The sequence below is a fragment of the Oscarella lobularis genome, chromosome 1, assembly GCF_947507565.1.
Source record: "Oscarella lobularis chromosome 1, ooOscLobu1.1, whole genome shotgun sequence".
Lineage (NCBI taxonomy): Eukaryota > Metazoa > Porifera > Homoscleromorpha > Homosclerophorida > Oscarellidae > Oscarella > Oscarella lobularis.
The window spans coordinates 2,224,443-2,245,631 of record NC_089175.1 but is presented as its reverse complement, the minus strand read 5'-3'; the positions used below and the strand labels follow the sequence as shown (position 1 = coordinate 2,245,631).

Sequence of the window (21,189 nt, the reverse complement as noted above, 5' to 3'; positions counted from 1 at the left end):
CTGATTTAATAAATTAAACAAAGAAAAGTGTCATGTGACTATGATAATAATAATAATAAACATGCACTTCTCAGGAAGAATAGGAGCACCGCGCGACGTGGGTCGCATTGTATAAATAACTATGTATTTACACAAATAATATGTCAGATTCCACGCGCACTTTCGTGTCGACCGAAGTAGCCGGAAGATTCTTTACGTGTCCATTTTGCTCCGGCAAGCAATTCAAAACGACAACCGTCTCTTTTGTCTCCTTTATCTCCTGTAGACCACCAACATCGGAAGCCACCGTGGTCACATCCGTCTCCGGCGGAGTCATGGACTGGGACTGATTCGACAATCGCCTCGCTTCCAACTGCATATGAGACCCGACGACGCCCGCCGTCACTCGCGCGGCGGCGCGACCACCCCACGAAAGGACGCTCGCTGTCGACTGCGAGCGTCGTCGCCTCTTGCAACAGACGAAATATCGTCCGAAACCGCGCGTTCGAATTGTGGCGGCTAGCAAAAGGGCCGCCATGACGAACTCAGCTATTCGCGTCACCGTCGAAAAGCCGAATAGAAGTCGATCCCCCGGCGCGACGCAGCGCAACGTCTGCACTAGAGTGACCGTGTGAAGAGTGCAGTAGCACAAGCCGGCAAACGCAGTCAGACAGACGAGAATGAGAAGTCGATACGAATCGGTCCACTGACGACATTTCGCTTTCGACGCAGCGCCCAATTGTCGTGCACGATCCAATAGCATGAACGTCCGCACGCCCATCGCCGGAAAGAAGAAGCACAAAAACATGCCCCAGACAGAGGTGAAGAGATTACATACGATGTAGACGGACTTTCGCGCGACTTTATAGTGAAAAAGTATCTCGGCAGTCGTGTTGATGAAGAAGTGAACAAACGTTAAGCAGATAATGACTTTGCCACTTAGACAGCCGCGGAACCACCAGACGAGTCGACGCGACGCGATGACCTGCTGAGTCAGAACGATGCCGAGAAGACTGAGAGCCGTTAATAGAGCGGGATCGGTGGAACTGAAGAGGAGGTGATACAGAAGCGGCGGGAGACGATTGAATTTCTTATAGGGATCCGCGCAGAGGACGACGACGCGCGTAGTGCCGAGAAAGATCAACAAGATCTGTAGCGAATAGGCGAAGCGTCGCGCGCTCGCCGCGACGTCGTTTCGCAGGTTCGACGTCGAGCGCGTCGGCGCCGCGGCCGACTTGCGTTGGAAGAGAAATATCGCGGCGACGAGAGCGATGAGCGCGAAGAGCGAGCCGGCGACGTACGCTTGGTATTCCCACGCGTCGGCGAGCGTCGTTTCGTTCCACGAGGGGAATCGCCAATCGACGACGGCGTCGCCGCAGTGAAAATGCGGGGTTGCGTTCGAGTCCGGCATGGGGAAGCGCGACGGGAATGGAAACAGCTAGGGGTCCCTTCTGTATATACACAACGGTATATTAGATGAGCACTGTTTTCCCAATTCGTTTGCAGTCTACCTCGACGACGAAAAGAAGACGGAGGAACGATTCTAGCAGCGGTTTCTGAGGCTTCGACGACTCGAATCAGTCACTCGAACGACTCGGTCGCGCTTAAGTAAACGCCCTCTGTTATATGAAAAACGCCCACCTCATTTCCGCCCTTCCGGGGGTCGGTGCGGCACTGAACTCATATCAATTAGCGCTTAGGGAGGACAAGGGTCTCGCGGGGTCTCGGACGCCGGAGAGCGGCATTTCTGTCTACCGGTTCTATTCAGCTTATCTCATTTTGACCGGCTTGTATATGAATTATATTTGGTTATGCACACTGTTGCATAACAACGGACTGGTCGGCGTCAAACGGTCACGCAGGATGTGCCGGTAGTGCACGCCCAAAAAATCGAAAAATCGACGAGATAGAGCGTACGCGTTATATGGACTAGCGAATAAAACCGATTTTAAGTATATTCGACGTGAAACCGGCGTAGAACCGCGTGTGTAAGTCGGTCCGTGGGCGCGGTCCAATTAGAGGGAAGCTCTAGCCAGGAATAGCTACATGGAAATAAAGGGCCATCTGGGGGAAAGCTTAACATGTCATTCAAAAGAGGGGTACACCCTCACTTAGGGCTATTTGTTACGCGGTCGTTGCGCGGGTTTTCCTCTACGATAACGTAACAAAGGGATTCTTTTTTTATCGAGTTCTAAAAAAATCATTGGGGTCCGAGTTTCCACGATTAGTCGATATAGTCGATTCTACAGCGACGAAGTTACTGTACTGTGTACTCACCACTCCGCGAATTCATTCGTCTCATTCCGTACCACGTGCCGAAAAACGAGAGTACGAACATCATCACACCGACACCCAATGTGACGTTCTAAATAAATAACAAATTGATTTTTTTCTATCAGAAAAGTAGTCGTACTTCAATGTAATCAGACGATGCCACGTAGAAACTTAGGGTCGGATCAACATCCCATCTAATACCAATTTGATTTATCAATCATTGATTATTATTTATTCATTTTCTACCTGCTTTCAGCCCACGTGGAGTACTTGCTGCTACCGTACTCTTTCAGCAAAAATGCCGGCGATTTTGCCTCGGTTTTATATACGTAACCATAGCGACAAAATCCCGCACCCCGATTCCAAACCATCGTTTTGAGATACTACATAGACGGTATTTATAAATATAGAAAAAAATGCCACTTCAGCACGCACATTGCTTTTTCCGGATTTTGATTCGGAGACAGGTCCGTTGGTGCAGTCATCTTGCTTGGTACCTGTTGCCTCAATTCCCGAATAATAAATTGCCAACTTTCGAATGAGCGTGACTGCATTCGGAGTGCTTGCATCCACGCTAATGTAGCGAGGTCCCGCTCGATTTTCTACAGAATTGAGGAACGTCATTAGCACGCGTTCCAACTAAATTTATACGCTAACTAAGCTTATCTGCATCGTCTGATGTGGAGAGATTTTTGAATAAGGTGCAGTTCATTTCTTGAAGGAAACAATGCAACAGCGTTGAAATCTATAATAAAAAAATCAAGGAATTTTACTGAAGAATCGAGCCCAATGCTAACGCACTGTCGTCTCATTGGCTTTGACCATATCAATCACACTGTCATTGGCTCCCGCCAAGTTTAGAAGTGTCTTAGCAACCGTGGTAGAAACATCGGCCAGATGGCTCTTTGAATTTTTCAATAGGATCAGCTATCTATTTATGTATTGACAATTGGGTTCATACCGATGTCGTCTGATCAGCGTTTAAGTGGAGATTGTGCGCATCATCAAACGCGCCGCCGTAGAAGCGATTCTTATAGGAACCCGAATGATCTGCAAGAACCACGCCCCCAATGACATTTAACTCATCGAGAAATTGAAGAAGGGATGAGGGAGGAAGTTGCTGGCCATCCGGGGCGGGGGATATTGCGGAAGAATAACTGGTCAGAGTGTTGAATAACTAGTGAGGATACGTATAATTCAATAATTATTGATATTTTAAATCTAATTTTACCTTTGTTGCATTGGCGTTACTTGGCTTGTGACCAAACAGAGTTCCGCCCTCGCCAGGTAAACCAATTTGGCTCAATTCCAAAAAGGACTCAATACGATTGAGACCCAGAAATCGCGAGATGGGTACTTCTCCCTAAGAAATGAACTATTGCAAGACAAAATAGCAATAATGTACACCTCCGCTCACGTCTCCGACTTCGCATCCTTTTTGAGAATCTTTTTGGCAATTCTTCAACAGATTATACACCATCCGAGACGAGCCAATGTAATCCCACTCTTCCTAATAATAAGATACAACATCGTAGAGACTCATCAGATAAATAAACTCTATTAACGAACCCCATTAAAAAAGACGAAGAGGATTGGCTTTGAAATCGAATTCTCGGAAATCTTATGCTGGTAAGAGAAAGGTAATAAATACATAAGTCTATTTATTAAATCAGGATTTTACATCTCGTTTCAGTTTCCCTAGCGCTTCCAAAGCGCCAAGAAGCGCAACAATGCCCGCAGCATTGTTATTCGCGCCAAACGACAATTGATGAAAAAACGCAGACGCATCCATCTAAAGGGAGAGTATCAAAATATCTATTCATTATTTAAAATTTTCGCAGTAAACCTTTGCTGTGGCCATGACAACTGCTTCAGATTTGTTAATTTTCGTCGGTGAAAATAGGCTACCCCAAAAGGAAGGATTCACAAGAGGATCGCAAAAACCGGACGACGAAAGAATCACATGAGAATCTAAATTCCCGTTTATATCATCAGTACTACATTTTTGTGGAAGGCTTGTCTCACTCTTTCTCATGCACGTAGGCGTGTTTACAGAAGCGGACATAAAGGCGCGCATACGCACTTGACACGCCGGATAGGAACGTTCAAAGGAGGAATTTTTCTGATTGAAAAGTATTGAACACTGACAGCGACGATCATAAATTAATAACTTCAATGACATATTTCTATTTACGTTTTTGAGTGCTCCAAGCTGCTCCGGATCGCGAAGTCCAAAAATTGGAAAATCGAAATGATCGAAGGCAAGCGAACTTCCCTAGAACGAAGCCCCCACGCTCACTACACCCCGCCCACAACCTAAACTCTTTGCCTTGGGATTCCAAGTGGGATTACACGTGGAGCCAATCCCTAATAAACTAATCAATATCAGAATATAGAATACAATTCTAAAATTGCCTCCAAAGCCTTGATTGGGACACTGACGTGCCGGTGACTCCCCATTATCTAATAAAATATTTAATCTGATAAATACCAATTATCCATTTATTGGCTACCTTGCTGGTAATCATTAGTTGACGTCAGAAAATCCGCTATAATTCCGCTAATTCGCCCCGCTGCTGCCCCGTCTTTCAGTAACATCATAAATGTTCTATGTACGCCCCACGTTTTAGTCGCGGTTCCCCTAAAGAGGCCCCCACACACGCGATTCGACCTGTTGTAAAACTGTTTCTGATTGATTAGGGGAACGTAGGGAGGCATCGATCCCTCGCTCAATACCCAATCGATATCGCGTTGGCTCTCGATTAGGTACACGGTTCCCGTATCGCCGTTGGGGCCGGCTAAATGACTGGATGAGTTTTTGAACCCCTCCTTTTCGCGTTGTGTCGCCTACTTGCGCAGCCGATCGACTGGTCGGCGTTTGTGAGGCGCACGCAATAGCCCATGTCGTCGATGTCGCGATAGATGTTGCTGTAGAGCGTGTCGCGTTTCTTTTTCTTGTCGGCGGCGTCGGTTCCTAAAAGAGCCTCACCCGTCTAAAATATCTGACTCGCGTTGTAATAAACGATACGCACCCGGAGAAAACACTAGAGTCGTCGTGACGACGATCAAAATGAGAAAACGCCACATTTTCGACTTGAGTGACGCGCGTTAGCTGTCATAGATCCCCTCCCTCCTCCCTATCGGTACTGTACTGTTTCTAGATTCATTACACAAACTGTTTTCTTTTACACTGTGAAATACAGTACTGGGAGGGGCATTGAGTTGAAAATTTAGCGAGTTTTTACCTAGTTTTTACGTCATCTTCGATAGATAGCGCACGTTAGTGGACGGCACGCGCGATGGGAAACGTAGTTTTCGCTGCGGGATCGGACAAAGACAGCGCGTCCATGGGTACGCTACCGCCACCACCTCCCATGACGGTGGCACCGACATCGCCACCAACCGAGGCCCCCAAAGACGAACCAGCCAGCTCGTCGAGCGAACGCGGCAATCCAGGCGCATACGACGACATTCACAAGAAGGCGAAAGGTATAGGCGATCTCTAGAAACGCCGAATGGCGCACTATCTCTCTCGCGCGTGCAGAACTTTTCCCCCAACCGCTGTCCGGTGGGAAAATAGCGATAACGAAGGGAGTGAGCCCCCACTTCTCCACGACGCACACGCTCACGTTAGATCAACAGCAGCCGAGCACGTACTCGTTCAGCGCGACCTACGTAGGAGCCAATCAAACCGGTCCAGGCGAAGTAAAGACAAAAAATATTTATTTATAAAAATCATGATTAATACGGACCTCATCTCTCAGAGCTACCCGGTCATATTAGGAGAAATGGATTCCACTGGCATATTAAACTCACAGTTCATTAATCAGTGGGTAGACGGACTCAAATCAAAAATCATTATACAGGTAATAATAAATAAATAAATAAATAAATAAATACTATGTATCTCTTTTAGTCGAATCTCGGTCGCTGGCAAGGTTTCCAAGGCGATCTCGAGTATCGCGGTTCTACCTACACCCTAGGCGTTGCCATGGCAAATCCAGATCTACTCGCACGTACGGGAATGCTCGTGGCCAATTATCAACACAGCGTGACGGAAAACGTCGCCGTTGGCGCCGAAGTGATGCACCAGCGCTCGGCGATCGAGCAAACGACGCTCGTCTCCCTAATAGCGAAGTATCAAACGAACTCCTTTCGTTTCCACGCAACGGCGAGTCCCGTCGGTCTTCATTTATCCTATTATCAATATTCGACGCCGAACACGCAAGTCGCCGTCGAGTTTCAGAGTTCGGTTGTCAATTCGGAAAGCACGGTTACGGCCGGCTATCAGATGGACTTGCCGAAGGCGGGCGCGACGTTTCGCGCGTCCGTCGACACGAATTGGAACGTCGTTTCGACGGTGGAGAAGAAGATGTTGCCGCTTCCGTGTACTTTGACACTTAGCGCGTTGATCAATCAGAGCAGGCATAGGTGCTTGTTTGGTATAGGGTTTTCGCTTGGTTAGGACGGGCGGGCGCGCGCGGAGAGAGAGACTTTTGCCTATGTTCGAATAAGAATTAAAATTGGGAATTCAATTGTTTGTGATTGTACGCTTTGATGATTTTTATTAACGACACTTTCTTTTTCGCGCACGAGGTTGTTTTTTGTTTGCTAGGGTGCCGCCGTTGCTAGGGAGACTTTGCTTGGCGATATTATTGGTGGGGTTTTGGGGCTCTCCTGTGTTTCCGTTTTCGTTCGTGGCGGCGTTTTGGCTGGTTTGGGCGACTGGGTCAGAGTCGGAAGCGTTTTGTCATCCTGTTTATCATGTAAAATTTGCGCGTACGTACGATCTGTTTTCGTCACCTTTTTCTTTTTCGTTAGAACATTTTTCTTGGCTTGGTGCTGATATTTTGATATCTGTATCATGTAGCCTTGATTGACTCGCCACTGTTGAAGCTAATTGTTCACAGGGAACTAAACATTCTACCGAGGTTGGATAGATGTAAAGTTGTACCCATTCTACGTGATTGTAGTGAGGCTCCCTCGACTTGATTCTTTTCAAAATAGCCTAGAGGAGAAATACAGTACTCTGACCTATCAAAACTTGAGGTAGCTTTGGTACACGATTCTCGTGGGTGATGAAGAGAAGTTCTCGTTGCCTTTTGGTCTTATTCAAGCTAGTATCATCATGCAGACTTATGTAAATAAATGCTACGTAGGGTCCAGAGGCTCACCTTCTGTGGTGGTAGTAATTCCTATTATCAACGCGTCCTCCCATTTTCAAAACTGACGCCATTTTTTCGAGCAAAATCCTATTGTCACGCTCGACAATGGCTTGCCTTTCTTCGGCCATCTTGAGCATGAAATTTGAAGTTATACACAGATTGTTACTAACTGCTTTTAGAAACCTGCAGTTTCTTCAAATTGAATTGCAAGTGTAAATAGGTTCTTGGCGGTTCATTATCAATAACGGCTTTTGCTGTAGCAACCTTTAGTACACGTACAAATGACTGAAAATGTCCACTATAGAATCACACAGGGTAGCAGCTTACCTTATTTCTATGAGTATCAAATCGAATCTGATCCCACTTTCGCTTCAAAAATGAATTATTTGCCGGAGTTATTGACTGATACGCCCGATGATGCATACTCGAAAAAATATCGTACTGTGTGTGACATCACAAAAAGACGTCACGTGATGCACGTGATTGCGTAAGTAAGAGAGAAGGCGTGTTTAGAATGAGCGAAGAAGGAGACTCGAGTCGACGAACGACTCCTCTCATCAAAGCAATCAAAGACAAGAATTTAGACGAAGTGAAACGTCTCCTAGACGAAGGGGCCGATCCCAATGAAAATGCCGTAGGGGACAATGGGGCCGAGGTGAACGCCCATCGATTTCCTTCGCAAAATCAAAGTCAATTTTGTAAACAGTCTAGTTCATCGCATTCGACCGATTTTAACGGACCCCTGCATTGGGCGTGCCGCTTCAAGTTGATCGACATTGCGAAGTTGTTATTGGACAACGGAGCGAACGTCTATATGGAAGGCGAAGTAATGGAACTCACTGAATATCGAGACTTCTTTTCAATATCTTGTCTTCGCTTTCTAGAATGGGCAATCGCCCATTCATCTAGCTCACTCCTGCCCGGAAATTGCAACGCTTTTGATTGAAAACGGAGCGAGTCCGTTTGTCGAAGATAAGGTTAGTAGTGAAGCGTAAGGGGAGGAAATTCTCTGTATGTGTTGCGCGTAGAATAAACGCACGCCATTGTTGGTTGCTTCGGCTGTGGGAGTGCCGGAAACGATGAAGATTCTCTTGGAAGCGGGGGCGCCTTTTCTTTCGGCAGATCAGGTCGGTGAAAGGAGGGAGTTCCCTTCGCGGGGGCTCAGTGTGATCTTCGTGTCCGTTTGCAGCGTGGCAACTCGCCTTTGCATTACGCCAATGAGGATATTGAGAAGTGTAAACTGCTGCTCGAGCAAGGGGCGAACGTGAACGAAACAAATGGAGTAAGGAAAAAAAATTAATTTATGGATTATACACGAGATATTGTTTCTTTGCGCAGAGGAATCGTACTCCTTTGTTTTACGTCAAGAAGCTCGACGTCGCAAAGGCGCTAATCGATGCTGGAGCCAAGCTGGACGTTTCTGATACAGTAAGACACTTGCATATATTTCGTAGTCCAGTCCCAAACTCCCCGCTTCATCATTAGAAAGGCTATCAACCCTTGCATTACGTTTTGAAGAGCTGCAAATCGGTCGAACGAAACGACATAATTCAGCTCTTTTTGGCACACAACGCTCCACTAGACGTAGCAACAAAGGTGAGAGTCGAAGAATAAATAAAAACCCACTCGGAATCAATGAGAAAATCAAACGCGTATAATAATAGGAAGGTGAAACACCTCTTTTTATTGCATGCTCCGAAGGCGGCGGTTTTCTCGGAGCAATAGAGTCCTTGCTAGCGAAAGGAGCTGATCCAAATGCGACAGCAAAGGTTCCTCGTAAATGGTATTCAAAAATATTTGCTGTAACCTACCACATGTAGTCTGGAGAAACAGCCTTTCTCGCCGCTCTGTGTAAGGGATACACAAACATCGCCCAGCTGCTTGCAAGACGAGGTGCTTCGGTTCACAGCCAGGACGCAGTAAGGGAATGGTTTTGAGAGACTCTTTCGTCTAATTATTGGTTATTTTTTTAGGATGGGAATACCGCTTATCATCACGCCGCCAAAACGGGCTCCGTCAATCTCATGGTCATCCTCTTCAAAAAGGGACCGCATACGGCTCTCAATACGCCGAATAAGAAAGGTGAAACGCCGTTACATTGGGCCGTGGAGAAACGAGCCGTCAACGTCGTTTCCTATCTTCTGAGTATCGGCGCTGATCCCACGATCAAGCGAACAGACGTCAGAACCAAATCTCAATATATACACTCTAATGACGATTTGAAAACAATTTAGGATGGTAAAACGGCTCTTCAAATGGCGGAAGGGGCAAGCGTTCAGACAATCGTTCGCGTGCTCGAAATGCACATAAAAACCCGTAGGCAATTCTTTCTACATTTTCACTCAACCAGAAACTTCTCCATCGTAGGCAAGGCTATTCCCATAGTAGTCATCGCTAGAGAAGACGCACCAGAAGGAGATCCATCTCAACTGGTTTTCTCAGAAGTAAGCAGATACCTCGTGCACTATAAGTACGAGGGTCAACACATTATCTTTTCTTCAGGGAGATCTCATTCAAATAATCGACAAACCGTACGACGAATGGTGGAAAGGGGCCCTCGTCTCGAACCCGGACAAAACGGGCCTCTTTTGCTCGCTATTAGTCCACGACCAGCCACTAGGTAAAAGAAGAATACAGGATTGAATGCAGTTTCAAGACTCAGACTCTTCGTATGTCAGATCCCGAAGCGTCTCGAGCTGCAATCAAAGCGGCCAACGAGACTTCGTTTATTCTGCCGGGTTCCGAGTATAACGGAGCTGTGACGGAAATTGCTGAAGCTGCTAAAGTGGAGCTGGGTGACGAGACGTTGCTTTTGCTTGGCGACGTCGAAAAAACCATTCGAGATCAGAAACCCGATTTGGCTGACGACGAGAGACGATTATTGGCGGCAGTTAAAGTCGCATTTGCGAACAAGGTTAGGCGATTCGTTCTCCCGAGTCGTAATTAATTATATTGATGCATTAGAGTTATCGTTGGGATTCCGATCCCCATGCAAAGGCTTTGGATACGATTATTGGGACGGTGCTAGAAACGGTGACAAAGCAGCTCGACGGTTTGACGGAGGGAGAAGCGAATGACGAGAAAAAATTAATTCTTCAAGAGCACAAAGATCAAGTATGTCCAGTTGACAAAGGGTGGACCGCTTTTTCATCCTCTTTCTTTAGATTGAAGAGTGGAAGGAGCTGCGCGAAAAGAAGCCCCAATTCAATACGTTCTCCACGCGAATATTTCTCAAATTCATCGAACTGATCGTGTCAATGAAAGTAATAGAATCGTCTCTTTTTCTTTCCATGCTAAAACTTCTTTTCACAGGGAATGCAACTGTCATCTGCCAGACGATCAATTGACAATTGGGCCAAGGTATGCGCGTGCATGAACCTGATGGGACGACTCGTCGCAACGCCCGGTTCAATCACCCTCAACGTGGGAGCAAAAATTTCAGACACACTACAGCACCAGGTTCATTTGGAAAAAATCATATAGGAAATAATTAATCAACACGACCGCACTTTCAGATGGCCGCAGTGAGCCGAGCTTTTCCCACGTTCGCAATGATTCACGAGGTAGCGGCCGGACTATCGCACGCCTTAGTGGAAAGATACGAAAGTCAAATCGAGCAGGTATGAAAAAAACGAGGATGAAAGGAGATATGTATTTCTTTTTAGCTTCAACCCAAAGGAGCTTGCATGCTCGCCGACGGAGTCATTCTCCTTCTGCGCGAATATCTCCAAGACGACTGTCCGCCTGACCCGGAAGTCGAAACCATAGTGCCGTCTCTCGTCCGGTAATCGATTACGTTTATTAGTGGAATTGATATTATTGAGGGTTTTAGGGCTGTTGTATTTGCTCGTCGTTCGGCGGCAATTACGACCCAACTGAAAAAGCCCGGATTGCCGTGCACTTCAAACACGGTCGTGGGAACGGCACACGGCGAATGGTGCATAGACGGGATATTGAGAAAGACGGGAATTCTCACGCAACGCGGAAGGCAAGAAAAAAGAAATAAGGAAATCGGTATTTTCATTTTTTGCTGCTGATAGGAAATTCGTTGGACTAGTGACGCGAGCTGATATCTACGGTTACCGCCATGGAACACCGTATGAAGCGGACGCCCTTTCGATGGCAAGACAAGGCCAGGAAAAGACAATAGGACCAGTAATAATAATAATAAAATATTATGATTATTATTACCTATGACCGTCTGCTTTTTTTCCAGAGACGTAAACGGATTGTGAGCGCTTCCGCGCTTCCCGTCGCCCCTCCCGTCGCCATATTCGACGCTCTGCCCGGAACGACGGTGAAAACGGCGGCGAAACCGATTGCGCCGCAGACGGGCTCCTATTGGCTGCGACAGCAGGCCAAACTCGAAGATCGTCTCCTGCGACGGCAGCAATCTATTGCAGAGGAAAAATCAGAAAAATGAACAAATTTTCGTATTATGTGACTGTCTTAGGTATTTCGTGTCTTTGAATTGTTTTTTTCTTTTTCTTTTTGAGTGTGATTTTAATTGGTCTCATTATTGTTTTAAAAATTCGGTGAAGCGCTCACTAATAAATTCCATCGCGTGTATAAGATGCATATCGATTCTTCAATAAAAAAAAACCTATGTACTAGTGCGGTTACCAAATTTCAATTTCAGTTCAAACGATGCGGTTGAGTTGAACGCCCGTCAATAATTCCTGGTCTACGAACGCCTGCACGCCCTTCTCGCGTACTAGAGCCCGCGCGCGAACGTCGCCACGTGGAGGAGTGTCCGCCTCCGCGTGGATTAGCTCCTACGATGACGCTCGCTCGATTCTTCGATGACGAGGCTGTCGACGACGTGGACGAGAACGTGTGTTGTCGCCTACGGCGGTGCCCGCTTGACGACGAGCGACGGAGAGTCGGTTTTCTTTTTCTCTTGCCATCCCGTATCAATGGATTTACGGTAGTCTTGTACATGTGTAGTTGATTGAACTCTATGCAATTTCAACTACTAGTGGACTAATTATTCTAAATCTTGATTACATACACATACACATGATCATCATTTTATTATATCAAAATTATCACAAGACCCAAAAAATGATTAATTATTAATAATTATTGCGCATATCACTGTGACGGTGGACCATTACGACGTGTGCATGTGTAGTCTTCTTGGCCGCTTATAGGAGGACGCTCTTCAATTTGTCAATAAAATCATTAATTTTCAACGCAGTGCCAAGTTTTAATTTCAGTATCGAGACCATGTGATCGAGTTGAAGAAGCAGAAATGAACGCCCGTCGATTTCTTCGTCGACGAACGCCTGCACGCACTCTCCGTAGCCAAGCCCACGCACAAACGTCACCACATCGGGAAGCGTCCACAGCGATGGACTCGTTGATATCAACTCGGGCGGCATTTGCACGTGAATCTGCGATCGCGTCGCCGCCGCAACGAAGCGCGGCACGCAAAAATGCGCGATTAACGAGTCCGCTGTGACGTCATTATCCGGGATACGAGGCTGAATCCAATATCGACGGCGACACGCTTCACTGCAGAAGCGTCGTTCGGGCGGAAGGAGAGATCGCAGCGATTCGGGAACGCCGCAGCCTTCGCAGAGCGTCGTCGCGCCGCTGCGGGACGACGTACGTCGGCGCGTAGATCCGCGCAAATACGTGCGCAGACGCGAACGACCTCGAGAACCGCTGCCGCTTCCGCGTCGACGACGAAAGATTCGCGAGCGCGGATGACGCGTCAGTTCCGGCGAGTGCGACGCTTGCGACGCCGTTTCGATTTCGAGCGGATCGTTCGATTCTTCGATGACGAGGCCGTCGATGACGTGGACGAGAACGTGTGCAGCCGCCGACGGCAGTGCCGGCTTGACGACGAGTGACGGAGAGTCCATGGTGGCGCGAATCGGGCCGTCCGCGTTTCTCCTGACGTCTCGTGCGCGCGCGTTTTCCTTCGTCGTCCCGTATCACCTGGCCCAGGAGGTTTTGCATTCTTTATTGCATGAGAATGCCTATTGATTGCCATAAATGCTCGGTGTCAAAGTAAAATGTGCAGACGCTGGAACACTCGTTGCATTTGTGTATTTTAATGTTTTCATTGACCGATTTAAAAAATAAATGCACGTAAAAATATAATTCCTAAATCTAAAGCAATGAACAAGCGCACAAAAATATTTATTCACATCAACAAAAATAAATAAAATAATAATATTGTCCAGAATCCCATCTACAAAAAAGCAAATTAATGTTTGCATATTTATCTGAGACTTTCTTACCTGGATACTTGGTTTTCTCCAGCTTGCCTTCCCTTGCCGTCATTCGCCAATGCCGCCACCCTCGCCGTAGTGACCGTCGTCGCCCTCAATCCGTTCCAACGTCCGGTTCGCCAGTTATTGATTGATTGATTTTCATCGATTATTGTGAAAACCGAAAAAAACAAATAACATTAGAGACACAGTCAGCGCACAGCAGATATCCACTACTCTAATATTCTATACCCTCTCTCGCCCCGGTTTGAATATCAGAGAACGAGAGAGGGTCTGGGGATGAGCAAGCACCTACCCCGCCCACGGACTCCTCTACCTTCTAACCTCTACCTTTCTAGCCCCTAACTAACTTATCCTACTCACTATGGGTCCCCATCTATCTAGACCTTAGCTTCCTAGCCTCCCACTACTGTGCTCGCTCTCCCCAAGAGTCCCCCCTTCAACCCCCCGAACTTCAAGTCCGATAATCGTACCTGAAATTTTGGAAAAGATCGACGATTCTCCTTCTCTTTTCGTGACTTTTTCTAATGAAGGAAATAGCTATATATTTATTTCAATGAACGAGAATGGTACTTGGAAGGTCCTGGGAGATGGAGACGACGTTCCGCTGCGTTCACAGCCATCCCATTGAGCGCGCTTGTGAGGAGTTCCTAGTGGCATTGGGCAACTAAAAATAATATTAATTAATTAATTAATTATAAGTGTGAAAAGTATTTGAACCTGGCAAATGACGGCACTTTTATTTTCTGACGTGGCAACCAGGGAAGGCTTTTCGTTACGCGCTTTAAATAACATCCGCGCGTGCGTCATCATTCTTCGCAGCATCGACGCAGACTGAAGCGGGGTACCAGTTTTTCTATTCTACACGAAATGTTCCTGAGTAAGCAAATGTTCCTGACTAGCACTTACATAAACCAATAGAAAAACAATGGCTACGGCCATCTGTGCCTGGCCGTTCTCCTTGAGACGTCACGGTAGTGACGTCGATGCTGCCGCTGCAAGGCCTTGATATCGGCCTCATTTTCTATATGCAAATTTGCTCAGAAATCAAAAAAATATATGGCATTACTTACTCCAAAGCCCGGTAAGAAAAAAGCATCGGCCATGACTAGCCGTTGCTTTGGACGGTTAATTGTCACGTTAATTCCAACGTGACACCCAAGGCCATCTTGATTTAGGCCCTGGGCTTATCAATGAGCAAACTGTCTTTATATTCTAGGAGTAGAACACAATTAGCTAACAGATAAATTAAATATTTAGCACTAACCTGCGTTTGCTGTATGACAGCAATGTCAGCAAAGGTCATCAGTGGGCTGTCTATACAAAATTTGCTCACACTAAAAAGTCAATTAGAATCAATAACAAAAGAGTCAAATAAATTACCTGATGACCAATGCATGACGTTTTCTGTCTTCTCCGACGCACTTGTCCCGTGACGGAGGGGCACCCCCTCAGCGCTTGTGACGTCGCATGCAGCTATGTTCCCGTTGCGCTCTACCAAAATATTCAGTTAATTGACAAAAACAAAAACTATCAATTATATTGCTAAAATTCTTAATTTACATTTAAAACCTGCTGGACGACTTCTGTCTTCTTACTGACCCCTGCCGGCGGTGCACTGACGTCTCAAAAAGAAACATGTTAGTTTTCAGATTTGTGAAAATGAACTACTTTAGTTTAATTAATTATTACGATACATTAGATTTAATTACAGATACATTATATTACACTACATAGTACATACTAACCTTCACCTTCCACTGCCCTAAACAAACTTGAAACCCACCGGGGGAGGGGGGGGGGGAAAGGGACTATGCTGCAACCGTGCACCACATCGTACCATGCAGGAAAGGAACCAGAACCCACCGGGGGAAGGGAATGTGGCAATCCACCCCACCGGGGGGGGGGGGGGGGGGGGAACGTGGAACAAATTTATCGCATTTGTGATACCGTACCGCGTCACCCACGGGGAAGGGAATGTGCTGCAACCGTGCACCACACCGTGAGGAAAATAACTACTTGATTAGAACCCCACTACGTACGCTCCGCCAATAGTTACGCGTTTTAATTAATTACCGGTAACGCACTGTAGAAGTAAATATACTACCGTGCTGAGCATATCGCGTTTTCTCCTTACAGGTTAATTAAACAGTCTCTCTCAGTCTCTCTCAGTCTCTCTCTCTCACTCTTTCTCTCTCCTCCCCCCTTCTCTCCCTCTCCCCCTCTCCCTCCCCCACAGAACTTTTCCCTACATCTCCCATTCACAACACACAACAACAAAACACATACAACACATAGTAGACTACGTTCCTAAAAGGCGGATTAGTTTTTGCGCCATAAATAAAATAATTAAACCTAGATTACCTCACAATCCATTGACCTAAATGGAAACCCTAGTTCTAAAACCTAGTGCCTAAAAACCTAGTACATTACTTCCTAAAAGACAGATTAGCTATGTGGTTTATACAGTTAAAACCTAGATTACCTCACAATCCATTGACCTAAATGGAAACCCTAGTTCTAAAATTTAGTGCCTAAAAACCTAGTACATTACTTCCTAAAAGGCAGATTAGCTATGTGGTTTATACAGTTAAAACCTAAAGTACCTAAAAATCCATTGACCTAAAAGAAAGATTAGGCACGTGATTTATTTAAACAATTAAAACCTAAAAGACGGGTTAGCTAAACCTAAAAGACGGGTTAATTAATTAAGCCTGAAAAGACGGGTTAATTAATTAAACCTAAAAAGACGGGTTAATTATACCTAAAAGACAGATTAGCTATGCGGTTTAAACAATTTAAAACCTAGAGTACCTCGTAATCCATTGATCTAAAATACGGATTATGTATGTGGTTTAGACAGTTTTAAAACCTAGAGTACCTCAGAATCCATTGACCTAAAATGCGGATATACGAACGTGGTTTAAAGAATTAAAACCTAGAGTACCTCAGAATCCATTGACCTAGAAATTTAACCTATATTCTAATCAACCTAGATTACCTCAGAAATCCATTGTGAAAATGGTCTAATGTGTGTGGCGGCTGCCAGCTACATGTTAGGGATCAGGCCTATCTAAACTACAACCTATCTCCTGCTCTCTCACCTTAGAGCAAATTGGGAACCGCCCTACCTACTGACAGCCGCCCTAAACCTTAGTGCAATGGATAATGCATGGACCCGTGCATCTATCGTAGTTATGTATACGCAAAGGATAGCTGCGCACCGGCGCAGATCAATGATGCAGTCCCCACTACGTTCTCTGCCGCGCACATGTTCGGGGGAGCGTACATGCGCGCGAGGGACATGTGATTTTTTCTTCTCATAGGCGTACATGCGGTAAGAGTGAGGATTAAGCGTCATGCTGTTAACCGCTGCCGTCCAGCACACGAGCGCCCTCCCGCCCCCTGTGCGCTACGACTCGGGCCGTCGGACAGCGGCAACGTGCAATCGCTTAGTATGTGACGCGGACAAGAGAACCCCGCCCTTATGCGTACGCCTACACCACAGGGACCCGTACTTTACGTACAAAACCTGACGAGATGAGTCTTCCCCTTTAACCTCTTCGTCTACAGCCGCTTCGTCGACTTCTGCTTCGACCGTGGGCCCGGGGTGTTTGACAGCTGTTGAAAGACGAGACCTCATTAGACACGCCTCTAAATGACACGTGTAGTGTACAACTGTACTGTACTTACGAGCGACGGGCGACGGGCGGGCGAGAGTTGAATCCGAGCGCGTCGATCGTCCGCACAGCGCAACGATCTAAAAAACAGATGGAGATGAGTCGATGGGATCGGCGCTGGAAAAAACGCGAGACTCACCGGAACGCGCGCCACGCGGTGCTCGTTCTTCTGCCAGCCGGGGCGCAATCCTTCGCGAAGGATTGCTGAGACACACTGCAAGAGAAGAGAACGCGATTAGAACGCAAAAAAACTCGTAATCTAGCTCGCTTACCGGTAGACTCCGTTGTCTCCGCCCGCTCTTTTCGTTGCTTGCATTAAGGCCCGCCTCGCGGCGGTAAGCCTTTTTTCTCGGCTGCCCCGTACTGTAGAAGTAGCAGCGTGGTCATCTCTGCGCCAACGGACCATCCGTTCCGTTGAGCGATTCAGCCGAGAATGAGACACACAGAGTCTGCGGTACACCTAATAACGAATCAGAGATCGCGTCAATACACGTCAACACCGATAGTGCGAACTCACGTGAGAGCCAAATTCGCTAATCCCGACTGCTTCCGCTGCGATTCGAAGCGGCGTTCGCGGGGAAAAAGCCTTCTGTCGTCGATTCTCGAGCCGAGAGCTCGCGCTCGCCGATCTCGAGACGAGACGAGTAACAGACAGACAGACGTATCGCCGAAGTACGACGTGTGAACTAATTGAGGGCGTGTGAACGCACAAACAACGTGCTCGCGCGCGCGATTTTTTGGTCTAAATGCGCCACAATTCGCAATCGTAGAGCAGCGTTTGCGTAGCTGTCGCGCGCGAGCGAGAAAAGACGCTCGCTCTCGTCGCTATGAATCTGTCTCGCACTGCCAGACGCCGACACGAAAAAGGACGTGCGAAATCTTGCAGGAAGACCATGCCAAGTCGCACAAATAAGACCATATAAGGAAGTGTGAAATTCGTGCAGAGCCAACTGCTGCACACGTGAACTCGCGTGACCAGGCTGCGTCACTCACGCGACCGACGGGACACTTGAAGTACCGTATGCTGGAGCTATGCTGGAGCCGTATCTCGACTTCGTCGCGCTATCCGAGGTCCGCTGTCGCCTACATGTATGCTCTGACATCTCTCTTGCATGTATATGTGACCGTGACGTGCCCTAGGTGACGTAGTTCGAAAGACCCGCCCGTATAGGAAAATTATTGCAATGAAAAAAGTCGATATTGTGCCATTAGAAACGGTAGATGTCGAGTGATAAATTTCTTGTTTCAATTAAGAGGAGATCAGAGCTCGAAATACGAAACAGAAATTTTCCCTATACCTTTGTGCTGAGTTGATCTCTAAAGCAACGTAATTCCTAAATCCTTTGTTTTCAAATGCTGCTCACGCTTCCCTAGCTCCATAGTGCCAGCATTCAGGCCAAAGAAGCTGAAAGTATCAAATCTCAGCGTGTGCATAAATTAGATTAGCTTAGCGCAATAGTACACTGGAACTGCCACATCAATATAAGTCATAAGGAAAGTACCTCTCTACTTGCGTAGGTAAGACGCTAAGTAAGCTCCACTGCGGTCTAAACGCTGAAATATGTTTCTCCCTGCCCTTCCGACTGACTAGGCGAGTCGCACCTTCCCCGCCTAAAATACGGATTTTCTTGGTTTGGCCTTCCTAGAGTTCTTGACCTTTGGGGGTGGAAGTTGAGGCGAAAATTGAGATCAATAGGTAAGGGTGTAACGGATTTCTGCTTCCCTTCTGAGATATCGCCCAGTGGAAAGAGATGTCTTTCCCCGCCCACGAGCGTTGCACTTTCGAAATTAACCGACGCACTGACGTTCCAATAGCGGTTTTTGGAAGGTAATCCAAGCTGTCAGTCAAGTCATCGCATTCGCGAAAACTTGCGTGTGTGGAACTTACGTCATCCGTTGCACAAACTGCATCCTCTTTCCCTGCGTGCTCCCAGGCATTGACATATGAATTCTCAAGCCTTCTTCAGTACGCTCAGCGATAGCCAGTGAAATCTTGAAGAGGTTAGTGATTTATCTAGAATCGAAGGCGTAGTAGCTGTCAAATTTTACTACTAGTGATGATAATCGATTAACTAAGCCACAACAATGATATTTCCTGTCTGTTGTCGTGTAATCAGCATGCCCCGAGGTACTACCCCAATGGGGGGCGTCTCGTTAGAATTTTAGAGAAATTCACGCATCTATATAAAGATGATCTGTCTGTGCCAGACATCACAGAGCAAACTCTTCATACGAAGGATGAGTCAAATTCTCTTCGCTCACATCTCCGTTCTTCTACTTATGTTGGGGGGGCCAAGTGTCTTCTTGGCACAAGACTCGTCGCAATGGACGACGAATTGCTCGTGTTACAACCAGACGATATCGTTGGAGCCGAACATTTTCAACCTTTGGACAAAGACGAATAATAGCAAGTACTTCCACCAGCTCTACGTGAGGAAGTCGAGGGGGCTCCTCGCCTTAGAGCCGAATACAAGTCGACCTGATCAGAATTCCACTAGCAACGATACCCTGACGCCAAGTATGTCAATAATCCCGTGGGATAAGAGAAAGGAGGCGGGCATTGCAAATACAGTGTTAATGATTGTCGACTTCGTGTGTCCCCCCTGCAAGGGAGTTGGCATCATTCTTGCTAATACGGTAACCAACCCCACATATCTTGAGGGCCTCTACCTCGCCTACGACGACAATCAAGACACGCTGAAACTACTCAAACACGACCTGCGTAATTATTCCAGCAGCAAGAGGCAAGACTTGTCGGACAAGGGAGGGTGCTGGGTATTTGACAAGAGAGCGAAAGGAGAACAAGTGGTCATTAAGAATAGCAGGCCAAGCACTCGTCCCTGTTTGTCTGTCGGAAAAGATACAATGAGAAAGAACAACTGCACGAAATTTCACTATTGCCACACGGAGAGTGCTCAACAAATTCCATCCTGTTGGTGGCATTAGAAAGAAAAGTAATTGATGTGAAGTATTATAGCCAAGGACGTAGCATGCCGTAGTAGAATGATGCGTATGTAAACCAGACATTATAGTTAATAGAATTACATGGATCACGTTCGGTGCACGTAAGAACGCCAAGGAACAAAGAGGTGCACTATGAACTCTCTTGCTGCAACACTGAAACGAGCATTATTCTCCCCGAACCGGACACCGCGCAGACACCACAACAGTCCCCAATATAATGTTGACGAGGTAACGACGTAAACAAACATGGCGCTCGCAGTCCCTGCTCTATATATAAGTTGTTGATGTTTTGAAAGCCGCCAAAAGAAAAGCAAACTCCTAATTGCATGCGGCTATAAACAGAGCATGGCTCACGGTTTCCCCATGCAATCATGGATGCTATAGTGAAAGGTCAGTAGATAGAAAGTCGAACACGCTTCATCGGAGATCGCTAATCTGTTAGCTCCAGTAACTAACTAACTTCGACGATAAGCGCGAGATGTTTGCAGCCAGCAAGAGAATGTGCGTGCTCGTCTTTTTGCTTCTCCTCCAGCAAGACGAAGGTCACGCGTGTCCGAGGGTGCGGTCATCGTTTTCCAACGTTCGACGCATTCACGAGAAGTATTTAACCCAGTTATATATTGGGGCTAAAAAGCAAGGCTTCCTCTCTGCTCAAGACAACGCAGGCGAAGCCGAGTTTTATGTGACGACTATGGATAAGGCGTATGACACGTACAAGGACACGGTGTTTCTGTTAGCTGATGGCCCATGTTCTCCACCGTCAGGAGGTTACACGGAAGTTGCTATTATCAAGGCGAGTTCTTTCAACGGGCAACAGTGGAATGGTCTCTATCTGAGGGTTAATCTAACGACGTCGCGAATGGGCTTCGTTCAGCACAAAGCTGT

The 21,189-nt window shown here is 46.7% G+C and overlaps 6 protein-coding genes and 2 long non-coding RNA genes across 8 annotated transcripts; 2 read left to right on the top strand and 6 right to left on the bottom strand.

Annotated features, from left to right (window-relative positions):
• Window positions 1-41: 41 nt before the first annotated feature.
• LOC136200072 (uncharacterized) lies at window positions 42-1,992 on the bottom strand. The gene is made up of 2 exons (XM_065990400.1): window positions 1,491-1,992; window positions 42-1,430 (listed from the first exon to the last, which is right to left on the bottom strand). Exon 2 carries the CDS (start codon window positions 1,388-1,390, stop codon window positions 128-130), a length of 1,263 nt encoding a protein of 420 aa, XP_065846472.1. The 5' UTR covers window positions 1,391-1,430; window positions 1,491-1,992; the 3' UTR covers window positions 42-127.
• Window positions 1,993-2,136: 144 nt separating this feature from the next.
• Window positions 2,137-5,368, bottom strand: LOC136200051 (nicastrin-like). The gene is made up of 20 exons (XM_065990379.1): window positions 5,286-5,368; window positions 5,105-5,227; window positions 4,925-5,051; window positions 4,767-4,861; window positions 4,669-4,716; window positions 4,583-4,620; window positions 4,448-4,528; window positions 4,279-4,396; window positions 4,100-4,224; window positions 3,935-4,045; window positions 3,823-3,879; window positions 3,671-3,763; window positions 3,485-3,616; window positions 3,215-3,430; window positions 3,055-3,156; window positions 2,911-2,998; window positions 2,689-2,855; window positions 2,500-2,636; window positions 2,393-2,447; window positions 2,137-2,344 (listed from the first exon to the last, which is right to left on the bottom strand). Exons 1-20 carry the CDS (start codon window positions 5,338-5,340, stop codon window positions 2,237-2,239), a joined length of 2,076 nt encoding a protein of 691 aa, XP_065846451.1. The 5' UTR covers window positions 5,341-5,368; the 3' UTR covers window positions 2,137-2,236.
• Window positions 5,369-5,542: 174 nt separating this feature from the next.
• LOC136185152 (mitochondrial import receptor subunit TOM40 homolog) lies at window positions 5,543-6,845 on the top strand. The gene is made up of 4 exons (XM_065972226.1): window positions 5,543-5,742; window positions 5,798-5,958; window positions 6,018-6,119; window positions 6,170-6,845. Exons 1-4 carry the CDS (start codon window positions 5,553-5,555, stop codon window positions 6,716-6,718), a joined length of 1,002 nt encoding a protein of 333 aa, XP_065828298.1. The 5' UTR covers window positions 5,543-5,552; the 3' UTR covers window positions 6,719-6,845.
• On the bottom strand, window positions 5,999-8,131 carry LOC136185160 (sperm axonemal maintenance protein CFAP97D1-like). The gene is made up of 7 exons (XM_065972237.1): window positions 7,746-8,131; window positions 7,602-7,682; window positions 7,428-7,546; window positions 7,316-7,370; window positions 7,208-7,261; window positions 7,057-7,149; window positions 5,999-7,008 (listed from the first exon to the last, which is right to left on the bottom strand). The coding sequence occupies exons 1-7, from the start codon at window positions 7,839-7,841 to the stop codon at window positions 6,865-6,867; spliced, it is 642 nt and encodes a 213-aa protein (XP_065828309.1). The 5' UTR covers window positions 7,842-8,131; the 3' UTR covers window positions 5,999-6,864.
• On the top strand, window positions 7,897-11,990 carry LOC136185143 (ankyrin repeat domain-containing protein 17-like). The gene is made up of 22 exons (XM_065972214.1): window positions 7,897-8,073; window positions 8,125-8,244; window positions 8,303-8,395; window positions 8,447-8,545; window positions 8,608-8,700; window positions 8,757-8,846; window positions 8,904-9,014; window positions 9,083-9,187; window positions 9,239-9,337; window positions 9,392-9,598; window positions 9,653-9,734; window positions 9,786-9,862; window positions 9,921-10,038; window positions 10,097-10,332; window positions 10,383-10,532; window positions 10,583-10,681; window positions 10,731-10,877; window positions 10,934-11,038; window positions 11,084-11,202; window positions 11,251-11,406; window positions 11,459-11,573; window positions 11,635-11,990. The coding sequence occupies exons 1-22, from the start codon at window positions 7,933-7,935 to the stop codon at window positions 11,839-11,841; spliced, it is 2,769 nt and encodes a 922-aa protein (XP_065828286.1). The 5' UTR covers window positions 7,897-7,932; the 3' UTR covers window positions 11,842-11,990.
• A 575-nt stretch (window positions 11,991-12,565) lies between these two features.
• LOC136198934 (polyhomeotic-like protein 3) lies at window positions 12,566-13,288 on the bottom strand. Its single transcript, XM_065989006.1, has one exon. It carries the CDS (start codon window positions 13,286-13,288, stop codon window positions 12,566-12,568), a length of 723 nt encoding a protein of 240 aa, XP_065845078.1.
• Window positions 13,289-13,473: 185 nt separating this feature from the next.
• Window positions 13,474-15,539, bottom strand: LOC136183499 (uncharacterized). Its single transcript, XR_010669180.1, has 9 exons — window positions 15,224-15,539; window positions 15,044-15,154; window positions 14,928-14,997; window positions 14,734-14,875; window positions 14,570-14,684; window positions 14,381-14,521; window positions 14,234-14,327; window positions 13,670-14,184; window positions 13,474-13,620 (listed from the first exon to the last, which is right to left on the bottom strand). It is a non-coding gene; the product is annotated as an uncharacterized lncRNA (long non-coding RNA).
• Window positions 15,540-15,913: 374 nt separating this feature from the next.
• On the bottom strand, window positions 15,914-17,754 carry LOC136186714 (uncharacterized). Its single transcript, XR_010669751.1, has 4 exons — window positions 17,613-17,754; window positions 17,480-17,554; window positions 17,354-17,420; window positions 15,914-17,281 (listed from the first exon to the last, which is right to left on the bottom strand). It is a non-coding gene; the product is annotated as an uncharacterized lncRNA (long non-coding RNA).
• Between the last annotated feature and the right edge of the window lie 3,435 nt (window positions 17,755-21,189).

Excerpts from the sequence above, each read along its gene's own strand:
- LOC136198934 (XM_065989006.1), bottom strand. The coding sequence starts at position 13,288 with ATGGACTCTCCGTCACTCGTCGTCAAGCCGGCACTGCCGTCGGCGGCT.
- LOC136185143 (XM_065972214.1), top strand. The coding sequence starts at position 7,933 with ATGAGCGAAGAAGGAGACTCGAGTCGACGAACGACTCCTCTCATCAAA. Across the intron at positions 9,735-9,785 it reads CGAAATGCACATAAAAACCC|GCAAGGCTATTCCCATAGTA; the intron begins GTAGGCAATTCT and ends TCTCCATCGTAG. Across the intron at positions 11,203-11,250 it reads ATAGTGCCGTCTCTCGTCCG|GGCTGTTGTATTTGCTCGTC; the intron begins GTAATCGATTAC and ends TGAGGGTTTTAG.
- LOC136185160 (XM_065972237.1), bottom strand. The coding sequence starts at position 7,841 with ATGCATCATCGGGCGTATCAGTCAATAACTCCGGCAAATAATTCATTT. Across the intron at positions 7,371-7,427 it reads AATTACTACCACCACAGAAG|CTTGAATAAGACCAAAAGGC; the intron begins GTGAGCCTCTGG and ends TGATGATACTAG. Across the intron at positions 7,150-7,207 it reads ACTACAATCACGTAGAATGG|CTTCAACAGTGGCGAGTCAA; the intron begins GTACAACTTTAC and ends GTGAACAATTAG.
- LOC136185152 (XM_065972226.1), top strand. The coding sequence starts at position 5,553 with ATGGGAAACGTAGTTTTCGCTGCGGGATCGGACAAAGACAGCGCGTCC. Across the intron at positions 5,743-5,797 it reads CATTCACAAGAAGGCGAAAG|AACTTTTCCCCCAACCGCTG; the intron begins GTATAGGCGATC and ends TCGCGCGTGCAG. Across the intron at positions 6,120-6,169 it reads AATCAAAAATCATTATACAG|TCGAATCTCGGTCGCTGGCA; the intron begins GTAATAATAAAT and ends TATCTCTTTTAG.
- LOC136200072 (XM_065990400.1), bottom strand. The coding sequence starts at position 1,390 with ATGCCGGACTCGAACGCAACCCCGCATTTTCACTGCGGCGACGCCGTC.
- LOC136200051 (XM_065990379.1), bottom strand. The coding sequence starts at position 5,340 with ATGTGGCGTTTTCTCATTTTGATCGTCGTCACGACGACTCTAGTGTTT. Across the intron at positions 5,052-5,104 it reads CCAGTCGATCGGCTGCGCAA|CCGGCCCCAACGGCGATACG; the intron begins GTAGGCGACACA and ends CCAGTCATTTAG. Across the intron at positions 2,856-2,910 it reads AGACGATGCAGATAAGCTTA|AAAATCGAGCGGGACCTCGC; the intron begins GTTAGCGTATAA and ends TCAATTCTGTAG.